Here is an 11,092-nt window from a genome sequence, read left to right as displayed (position 1 = left end):
CTACACTGTCTCCTCTTAGACCGATGCTAGGTTATTGGTTTACCTGTGAACCTAGCCGACTGTGGCACTACACTGTCTCCTCTTAGACCGATGCTAGGTTATTGGTTTACCTGTGAACCTAGCCAACTGTGGCACTACACTGGCTCTCTGCATTTGATGTACAGTACAGTAATGTGATTACAGTAGCCTGCTTATTATTGTACGTCGCTCTGGATAAGAGTGTCGGCTAAGGCCCAGGCGGTGGCGTAACCGTCTGGGCACCCGACTGGTAATCCAGTCGCAGTGTGCCGTGGGTTCGACTCCCGAGCCCGACACGGCCTTTACTGCATGTCTTCCCCCATCTCTCTCCCGTTTCCTGTCAGCCTACTGTCTGTCCCTTCAAAAAACCAATAAAAGGCGTAAGCCGCAAAAAAATATAAAAAAAAAAAAAAAAAGAGTGTCGGCTAAATGCCTACATTGTACAATACTAGCCCTTACCCGTTGTGAGATATTCCCTATTATATTACTGCACCCTGGGTGCGTTTTTAATTCACTAATACATTCATTATTAATCATGAATGTGTAAAATAAAAAAAGGGCTTCGTTAAGACCTCCATATTATTATGGTCAATGCCTGTGTGAAAAGTGGGAGCGATTGGTGCAGGTGGTGAGGAGATACGGCGGTGTTTCTGACACACATTCATTCATTCAGACAGACAGACAGACATACATTGACTGAATTATAGTATGATGATCAATGGCAGCTCTCCGCCTCCAGTGGAAGGATTATGAAAACAGCACTCTGGTTGCACCTACTGTATTAACTATAGAAAGAAAAGAAAGAACATAGCCGACAAAAAGCCGACAAAAAGACACTAAGGACTCCGCCTGGTGGTTAACGGTTGCATCGAGTTGTGTTAAGGGTTAGGGTATAGCAGGCTGGAATCCTCGCCACGCCTCGCTACGTTAAAGTAGCCGTGCGTAGCCAGCCTTCAATCTGCCTTTGCGATGCACATTGACCCTAGCCTGGCGCAGGTCTAGAGGGGTGGGCGCGCATGGAGCAAGCGCTGGAGAATATTGGTTCACCGATCGAAAGTGTAAAGTAGGGCTCAAGTGGCTTAAGAAGAAAACCACACAGAAAGAAAGTCTGAATCATAAGGTGTTTTGTGACCCTGACTCACGTGACCTTGATCACAGTCCTGTTAACAGCAGGACTCTGGAATGAGAAAACCTCCAGCTAAGTTACTGTACGTGTGGCAGAGGAAGGGGGGGGTGGGTGTTCGTGGGGAGTAAAGGACAGGACGATGGCTGAGAGAGAGAGAGAGAGGGGAGGGGGGGGGGGGGGGGGGGAGGGAGGGAGGTGGGGGAGAAACATCTGGTGGAAGACAGGGAGTTGGACCGACCTAACACGGTTGATGGAGAGGACGAGAGGCTTGGCCAGGAAGTGGTGTGAAGGGAATTAAGGAGCCAGAGTTGTTTACACCATCTAATCCATACTTAACTGATCATATTGGGATAGAATGTTCTATGTACAGTTTATACTTGGGTTTCCCTCAACAACGGTTCGGGATCCAGTTAAAGACAAGCATAAAACACCTGGTATGCATTTGTCTCATCAGAAACAGCTTGTGCAGTGATGGTGACTTACAATGGGGAACTTGTAAAGTCACTTTCTGACAAAACAACAACAAGTCATTGTATTAAAACCCTTTTCACAGAACTGAGAGAAAGGAAGAAGGAAGTGAAATCTCTATGCAGTACATGAAAGTGGATGTTTAGAAGTGCATTGTAAAAGTGTTTGTGATGTGCACAACCTAATAATAATGTGTCTTTATTAAAACTATTAACGTATTCTATTTAACTCGTACAAGAATACTGTACTGAGGAGGCTCCACCCTAACTATCACGCTAAGAAAAAGTGGGTGAGCAAGTGTATGTGTGACGTGTGTGTGTGTGTGTGTGTGTGTGTGTGTGTGTGTGTGTGTGTGTGTGTGTGTGTGTGCGTGCGTGCATGCGTGCATATGCGTTTGTGTGTGCGTGCGTGCGTGAGCTGACCTTGCATGCAGAAGCCACAACTGTTCTGGCGCTGTCAGATGCCAGGCAGAACGTCTCAAATCCATGGCCGTACCTGTAGGGGGGGGGCGAGAGAGAGAGAGAGAGAGAGAGAGAGAGATGAAATAATAAGCAACACAGATTGAAGGATTAAAGCCTGGCCGTGCCACTGAGTAACACTAAGTGAGATAAATGGAAGAGTGAAAGGGAGTTAATAGAGTGCGTGCGTGCGTGCGTGCGTGCGTGCGTGCGTGCGTGCAGTGTCTCACTGGGTGGGAACGACAACAACAACTACGTGACAGACACCAGCTCCCAGCGGGTTCCCGGGCTGTCATCCACAAGATGACGGCTGAAATAAGCCGATTGTGTGAAATTAAAAAAAGTTGTGATCCCTCCTCCTCCCCCTCTTCCTCCTCCTGACAGGAGACCGAATGGCGCAAACGTTGCCGCTAATCATTCAACACACTAATTGCTTTAAAGCTCGCCGACTATACCGCTCGGCGGATACATTTTTCCCCGCCTGTACTATGTCAACAATGAGGCGACGACATACATAACTCCAGTGTGTCCAGTCGATGTAGAACCCCCAGCCCTCCCTCCCTCCCTCGGAATCATCCCCCCCCCTCCCTCCCTCCCCCCTACTCCTGTAAAGAACTTTCAGCGGCGTTCGATGGCCGGCCGGCCGGCCGGCTGCCGTTGTTATTTATGCCATGGAAAATAATTGGGCCAATTACTCATTTTAACGTTGCGTTATGTGTCGGTTTATTAAATTCCGCCGGGGGCTGGCTGGCTGGCTGTGCCAAACGGAAAGAGAAAGAGAGAGAGAGCGGGAAAACAGAGCGGGAAAAGAAAGTGCTGCTGTCCGACGAGACGACGCACCACAATGGACTGCTCTTATGCCGTACGTCATGTTTATGCCGGACGGACGGCTTTAATGGGTTTAATGGATTTAACACATGGCACAAATGGAGGCGATATATTCTCTGGAGAGAGACGGGAGGCTCGTGGGAATGCGGGGGAACCTGATTGGCCCCCAGGCGCGGTGTTGATTGTGTGTGTGTGTGTGTGTGTGTGTGTGTGTGTGTGTGTGTGTGGGGGGGCGGGGGGAGGCAAGGTTTAAGACATTAATCATTTCCCAAGGTGTGTTCATCCATGTATGGGCTATCCATGCCCATTTGTGTGTGTGTGTGTGTGTGTGTGTGTGTGTGTGTGTGTGTGTGTGTGTGTGTGTGTGTGTGTGTGTGTGTGTGAGTGATTTTGTTTTTATTATTTACAGTAAAAATCCTTAAAGTGTTGGTTTAAACTCCGAAGAGAGTACAAAGGGAACCACCGCCAGGTCCATTTGGTTCCATTTGCACTAGTACACTCTTTGGAGATAAATGAATCATTATGGGAGCATGTTGCATTAACGTCATTGTCGGTTGGAAACCTCATATATGTTCAAAAACTGTTACATTTCAGGATTCAAATGAAAAGAAAATAGCAAAAGTAGCATATCGCTACGCTTTTGTGTGACGCTTTTGTATGATGAACTTGACTTCTTTCCCTTTGCTCCTCTAGTCCAGGGTGCATTTCACTCGGTTGTTAGCGGTTCTTTCGAGATCTCCCCAGTTGTAGTATGATCAAGTATGGCGTTAATTTGTGAGAAATAACGTTCGACATGGCAACTCGCTCGCTTGATGATTCCAGCTCCATTTGGCACCTGCCCACAGAGCCAAAACTACTAGTAACTGGTGTACTGACCATGGTATTACCGTCCTTAACTGGCCAGCCAACTGGCCTGACCTGAACCCCACAGAGAATCTTGGTTGTATTGTCAAGAGGAAGGTGTGAGACTCAACAATACAAATGCATTCACGGCTGTTATCAAAGCGAACCTGGGCTTCCATAACACCTCGACAGTGCCACAGGCTGATCACCTCCATGCCACGCCACATGGATGAAATGATTTGTTCAAAAGTGGCCCAGACTAAGTATTGACTGCATACATTAATATACTTTTCAGATGGTCGACATTTCTTGTTTAACAAATCATGTTTTCAGTGGTCTCGTAAAATGTTCTAATATTTTGAGATAGGATTTTTTGAGATGTGTGTGTGTGTGTGTGTGAGTGTGTGTGTGTGTGTGTGTGTGTGTGTGTGTGTGTGTGTGTGTGTGTTATGCTAGCAGCATCTGGGTGGGACTCACAGCTTCTGGATCTCAGGCCACAGTGTGTTCTGGAGCAGGTGGTCCTCTGGTGGGGGTTCTGTTCACACACACACGCACACGCACACACAGACACACGCACACGCACACACAGACTTTAATTATTGCATCGTATTATTGCCCGTATGAATGCAGCAACACGGAGTCGCAAAAATAAACAGAATATGATGGATTCTATTTTTATTTTATTTTAATACATAATCAATATTAATTTCACAACCTGAAAACTGAGCCCGTTTTCAGTGGACTAAATGATTTACAGGACATCACAATGTATGTGCTCTTTGAAATCCCTGTACCGTTTACCAAAACAGCCTCTGAGTGTGTAAACCCAAGAGTGTGTGTGCGTGTGTGTGTGTGCGTACGTGTGTGTGCGCGCGTGCGTGCGTGCGTGCGTGCGTGCGTGCGTGCGTGCGTGCGTGCGTGCGTGCGTGCGTGCGTGCGCGCGTGTGTGTGTCCAGAGCTGTGAGCCACAGAGAGGAACATGATTGATTTCCTGGAGACAATGTTCTATTCCATCCAAGCAGGATGAGCTCTCCTCAGGATTTAATATCTGATTCATACCTCGGTGTCGTGTCGTGTCCCACACCTAAAATAGCCTAGATCTGTTCCTATATATATATGAATGGTGTCGCTATTTCACCTTCTACCGATTACCGTTTTATAATCTAATAGAAGTCAATGAGGTTTTGGGGGCGAACTTTACACTTGATTTTATTATCACTAGTTTAAAATCGTTTTTAATCATTTTTAAAACAATCATGGTATGCGTTTAGTAAATTAGCGTCCCTTATTTTTAAATTAATGACAACGTAAGGCTATGTTTCTAGGCTATCTACTGGTTCTACTAAGTAGAATAGCATTTATTTCCGTTTGCATGTCCAGATATACTGATATACTGTAGAACAGGGGTTCCCAAACTTTTTTGGACCAGCGTATCAAATGTAGCCCCTGCTGCGCCAAGGCTGCCCTTGAGTGCCGTCCTGAGCGCCAGCCTCCCCCCCATGCCATGCCTTCATAATAGCTCTCTGTGCCTCTGTGTCGTCTCTCTATTGGTCATCAGCTTCCTAATTCCTCATTACTCTTCCATGTTTCACGCAGATCTCAGTAGGGGGTGGGGGGGGGTCAGGGAGGGGGTAGGGTGGCATGGTGGGGGGTCAGGGAGGGGGTGGGGGGTCAGGGAGGGGGTAGGGTGGCATGGTGGGGGGTCAGGGAGATGCAGTGTAAGGTGGAGGTTAGTACAGGGAGATGCAGTGTAAGGTGGAGGTTAGAGGGAGATGCAGTGTAAGGTGGAGGTTAGTACAGGGAGATGCAGTGTAAGGTGGAGGTTAGAGGGAGATGCAGTGTAAGGTGGAGGTTAGTACAGGGAGATGCAGTGTAAGGTGGAGGTTAGAGGGAGATGCAGTGTAAGGTGGAGGTTAGTACAGGGAGATGCAGTGTAAGGTGGAGGTTAGTACAGGGAGATGCAGTGTAAGGTGGAGGTTAGAGGGAGATGCAGTGTAAGGTGGAGGTTAGAGGGAGATGCAGTGTAAGGTGGAGGTTAGAGGGAGATGCAGTGTAAGGTGGAGGTTAGAGGGAGATGCAGTGTAAGGTGGAGGTTAGTACAGGGAGATGCAGTGTAAGGTGGAGGTTAGAGGGAGATGCAGTGTAAGGTGGAGGTTAGAGGGAGATGCAGTGTAAGGTGGAGGTTAGTACAGGGAGATGCAGTGTAAGGTGGAGGTTAGTACAGGGAGATGCAGTGTAAGGTGGAGGTTAGTACAGAGAGATGCAGTGTAAGGTGGAGGTTAGAGGGAGATGCAGTGTAAGGTGGAGGTTAGTACAGGGAGATGCAGTGTAAGGTGGAGGTTAGTACAGGGAGATGCAGTGTAAGGTGGAGGTTAGTACAGAGAGATGCAGTGTAAGGTGGAGGTTAGTACAGGGAGATGCAGTGTAAGGTGGAGGTTAGTACAGGGAGATGCAGTGTAAGGTGGAGGTTAGTACAGGGAGATGCAGTGTAAGGTGGAGGTTAGAGGGAGATGCAGTGTAAGGTGGAGGTTAGAGGGAGATGCAGTGTAAGGTGGAGGTTAGTACAGGGAGATGCAGTGTAAGGTGGAGGTTAGTACAGGGAGATGCAGTGTAAGGTGGAGGTTAGAGGGAGATGCAGTGTAAGGTGGAGGTTAGTACAGGGAGATGCAGTGTAAGGTGGAGGTTAGTACAGGGATATGCAGTGTAAGGTGGAGGTTAGTACAGGGATATGCAGTGTAAGGTGGAGGTTAGAGGGAGATGCAGTGTAAGGTGGAGGTTAGTACAGGGATATGCAGTGTAAGGTGGAGGTTAGAGGGAGATGCAGTGTAAGGTGGAGGTTAGTACAGGGAGATGCAGTGTAAGGTGGAGGTTAGAGGGAGATGCAGTGTAAGGTGGAGGTTAGAGGGAGATGCAGTGTAAGGTGGAGGTTAGTACAGGGAGATGCAGTGTAAGGTGGAGGTTAGTACAGGGAGATGCAGTGTAAGGTGGAGGTTAGAGGGAGATGCAGTGTAAGGTGGAGGTTAGTACAGGGAGATGCAGTGTAAGGTGGAGGTTAGTACAGGGAGATGCAGTGTAAGGTGGAGGTTAGAGGGTGATGCAGTGTAAGGTGGAGGTTAGAGGGAGATGCAGTGTAAGGTGGAGGTTAGAGGGAGATGCAGTGTAAGGTGGAGGTTAGTACAGGGAGATGCAGTGTAAGGTGGAGGTTAGTACAGGGAGATGCAGTGTAAGGTGGAGGTTAGAGGGAGATGCAGTGTAAGGTGGAGGTTAGTACAGGGAGATGCAGGACTTTTCCCCCAAAGGGACTTTTCCCCCAAAGGGACTTTTCCCCCAAAGGGACTTTTGGGACTTTTCCCCCAAAGGGACTTTTCCCCCAAAGGGACTTTTCCGGCCAAAGGGACTTTTTCCCCAAAGGGACTTTTCCCACAAAGGGACTTTTCCCCCAAAGGGACTTTTCCCCCAAAGGGACTTTTGGGACTTTTCCCCCAAAGGGACTTTTCCCCCAAAGGGACTTTTCCGGCCAAAGGGAATTTCCCCCCAAAGGGACTTTTCCCACAAAGGGACTTTTCCCCCAAAGGGACTTTTGGGACTTTTTCCCCCAAAGAGACTTTTCCCCCCCAAAGGGACTTTTCCTACAAAGGGACTTTTGGGACTTTCCCCCCAAAGGGACTTTTCCCCCCCAAAGGGACTTTTCCCACAAAGGGACTTTTCCCACAAAGGGACTTTTGGGACTTTTTCCCCAAAGGGACTTTTGGGACTTTTCCCCCAAAGGGACTTTTGGGACTTTTTCCCCAAAGGGACGTTTCCCCCAAAGGGACGTTTCCCCCAAAGGGACTTTTTCCCCAAAGGGACGTTTCCCCCAAAGGGATTTTTCCCCCAAAGGGACGTTTCCCCCAAAGGTTTCCCCCAAAGGGACGTTTCCCCCAAAGGGACTTTTGGGACTTTTTCCCCAAAGGGACGTTTCCCCCAAAGGGACGTTTTCCCCAAAGGGACGTTTCCCCCAAAGGGACGTTTCCCCCAAAGGGACTTTTTCCCCAAAAGGGACTTTTTCCCCAAAAGGGACTTTTTCCCCAAAGGGACGTTTCCCCCAAAGGGACTTTTTCCCCAAAGGGACTTTTGGGACTTTTACCCCAAAGGGACTTTTTCCCCAAAGGGAAGTTTCCCCCAAAGGGACTTTTGGGACTTTTCCCCCAAAGGGACTTTTGGGACTTTTACCCCAAAGGGACTTTTTCCCCAAAGGGACGTTTCCCCCAAAGGGACTTTTGGGACTTTTCCTCCAAAGGGACTTTTCCCCAAAGGGACGTTTCCCCCAAAAAAACTTTTTCCCCAAAGGGACTTTTGGGACTTTTCCTCCAAAGGGACTTTTCCCCAAAGGGACGTTTCCCCCAAAGGGACTTTTTCCCCAAAGGGACTTTTGGGACTTTTCCCCCAAAGGGACTTTTTCCCCAAAGGGACTTTTTCCCCAAATGGACTTTTCCCCCAAAGGGACTTTTCCCCCAAAGGGACTTTTCCCCCAAAGGGACTTTTTCCCCAAATGGACTTTTCCCCCAAAGGGACGTTTCCCCCAAAGGGACTTTTGGGACTTTTTCCCCAAAGGGACTTTTCCCCCAAAGGGACGTTTCCCCCAAAGGGACTTTTTCCCCAAAGGGACGTTTCCCCCAAAGGGACGTTTCCCCCAAAGGGACTTTTTCCCCCAAGGGACGTTTCCCGCAAAGGGACATTTGGGACTTTTCCCCCAAAGGGACGTTTCCCCCAAAGGGACTTTTGGGACTTTTTCCCCAAAGGGACTTTTGGGACTTTTTCCCCAAAGGGACTTTTCCCCCAAAGGGACGTTTCCCCCAAAGGGACTTTTTCCCCAAAGGGACGTTTCCCCCAAAGGGACGTTTCCCCCAAAGGGACTTTTTCCCCCAAGGGACGTTTCCCGCAAAGGGACTTTTGGGACGTTTCCCCCAAAGGGACTTTTTCCCCAAAGGGACGTTTCCCCCAAAGGGACTTTTGGGACTTTTTCCCCAAAGGGACTTTTGGGACTTTTTCCCCAAAGGGACTTTTCCCCCAAAGGGACGTTTCCCCCAAAGGGACTTTTCCCCCAAAGGGACGTTTCCCCCAAAGGGACTTTCCCCCAAAGGGAAAGTCCCCAAAGGGACTTTTGGGACTTTTTCCCCAAAGGGACTTTTGGGACTTTTTCCCCAAAGGGACTTTTGGGACTTTTCCCCCAAAGGGACTTTTCCCCCAAAGGGACTTTTCCCCCAAAGGGACTTTTTCCCCAAATGGACTTTTCCCCCAAAGGGACGTTTCCCCCAAAGGGACTTTTGGGACTTTTTCCCCAAAGGGACTTTTCCCCCAAAGGGACGTTTCCCCCAAAGGGACTTTTTCCCCAAAGGGACGTTTCCCCCAAAGGGACGTTTCCCCCAAAGGGACTTTTTCCCCCAAGGGACGTTTCCCGCAAAGGGACATTTGGGACTTTTCCCCCAAAGGGACGTTTCCCCCAAAGGGACTTTTGGGACTTTTTCCCCAAAGGGACTTTTGGGACTTTTTCCCCAAAGGGACTTTTCCCCCAAAGGGACGTTTCCCCCAAAGGGACTTTTTCCCCAAAGGGACGTTTCCCCCAAAGGGACGTTTCCCCCAAAGGGACTTTTTCCCCCAAGGGACGTTTCCCGCAAAGGGACTTTTGGGACTTTTCCCCCAAAGGGACTTTTTCCCCAAAGGGACGTTTCCCCCAAAGGGACTTTTGGGACTTTTTCCCCAAAGGGACTTTTGGGACTTTTTCCCCAAAGGGACTTTTCCCCCAAAGGGACGTTTCCCCCAAAGGGACTTTTCCCCCAAAGGGACTTTTCCCCCAAAGGGACGTTTCCCCCAAAGGGACTTTCCCCCAAAGGGAAAGTCCCCAAAGGGACTTTTGGGACTTTTTCCCCAAAGGGACTTTTGGGACTTTTTCCCCAAAGGGACTTTTGGGACTTTTCCCCCAAAGGGACTTTTGGGACTTTTCCCCCAAAGGGACGTTTCCCCCAAAGGGACTTTTTCCCCCAAGGGACGTTTCCCGCAAAGGGACTTTTGGGACTTTTCCCCCAAAGGGACTTTTTCCCCAAAGGGACGTTTCCCCCAAAGGGACTTTTGGGACTTTTTCCCCAAAGGGACTTTTGGGACTTTTTCCCCAAAGGGACTTTTCCCCCAAAGGGACGTTTCCCCCAAAGGGACTTTTCCCCCAAAGGGACTTTTCCCCCAAAGGGACGTTTCCCCCAAAGGGACTTTCCCCCAAAGGGAAAGTCCCCAAAGGGACTTTTGGGACTTTTTCCCCAAAGGGACTTTTGGGACTTTTTCCCCAAAGGGACTTTTGGGACTTTTCCCCCAAAGGGACTTTTGGGACTTTTCCCCCAAAGGGACTTTCACCCAAAGGGACTATTTCCCGGCTCTCCGGAGCCCCCCATAACACCGCAAGCCCACCCCCACCACCACAGCGCTATCTTAGTTTTGCTCTCATCCACTTGCCGTCGTGCAACAATCCTTGGGGGGGTTCCAGGGAGGTAACCTGACTCCGCCAGATGGGGCAGCAGAGAGTACACTGGGTTCCCCCCTCCTGCTCCCATCTGGGAACTCTCAGGCAGACTTGATGCCCGGCCACAAAACGGCCTGGCCAATCAGCAGCAGCTTCTAGCAGCTTCTAGCAGCAGCTTCTAGCTTCTAGCAGTGTACTCTCTGCTGCCCCATCTGGCGGAGTCAGGTTACCAGGGAGGGGGTCCCCAGCCAAATGTGTTACCGTGGCTATTAAATAAAATCACACCGGTGTGAAGTGAGGGGCGCTCTTATCATCATACATCATTATCTCATTCTGGCCAATCACAATTTGTGTCCTCACTTTTGTCTTCAATGATTGTGTTTACGCAGTGTTTGTGTTTACAAAAACACTCACAGCGGGCCTTTCATTGTCAATGGCATTCAATGTTTGTGTTAACACAATGTGTGTGTGTGTGTGCACAAACCCTCAAAGCTGGACATAGGAGGGGCCCTCAAAAATAGCAGATATACAAGCTCACAGCAAGCTAAGCCTATACAGTACATCTGCTATTTTTGAAAAACCTTCTCTTCTGGGGGTCCCTGGCACAAAACATTTTCAGATGGGGGGGGTCCGCATATCTATCTATATCTATATCTATATATACACACCCCCACATTGTGTGGTGTGCTTGACAATGGGTGTCCTTGACATGAACACGTTTGAGAACCAAAAGTGTAATGAACCAAACATAATAGCTAGATCTATATAGGGGATGCAGATGGGTTTGCCTGTGCGACACTGGGCCACGACCAACTACAAATCAGGCTTCAAGTTACCCGTACGACCATGTCGCTGCCAGAA

The 11,092-nt window shown here is 49.1% G+C and overlaps 1 protein-coding gene across 1 annotated transcript in view; it reads right to left on the bottom strand.

Moving 5' to 3' along the window:
* Positions 1-971: 971 nt before the first annotated feature.
* Positions 972-11,092, bottom strand: part of elp2 (elongator acetyltransferase complex subunit 2) — a gene marked incomplete at both ends in the record, with an annotated part of 67,177 nt that continues 57,056 nt past the window's right edge. Inside the window, 3 exons of the mRNA XM_079522985.1 lie at positions 972-1,016; positions 2,035-2,107; positions 4,219-4,276. Of these exons, the coding sequence (XP_079379111.1) occupies positions 972-1,016; positions 2,035-2,107; positions 4,219-4,276 (176 nt within the window). The remainder of the gene's footprint in view (positions 1,017-2,034; positions 2,108-4,218; positions 4,277-11,092) is intronic.

Source organism: Electrona antarctica (assembly GCF_951216825.1).
Source record: "Electrona antarctica genome assembly, chromosome: 15".
Taxonomy (NCBI): Eukaryota; Metazoa; Chordata; class Actinopteri; order Myctophiformes; family Myctophidae; genus Electrona; species Electrona antarctica.
The sequence above is the reverse complement of the archived record's forward strand: the minus strand, read 5'-3'. Positions and strand labels throughout refer to the sequence as shown.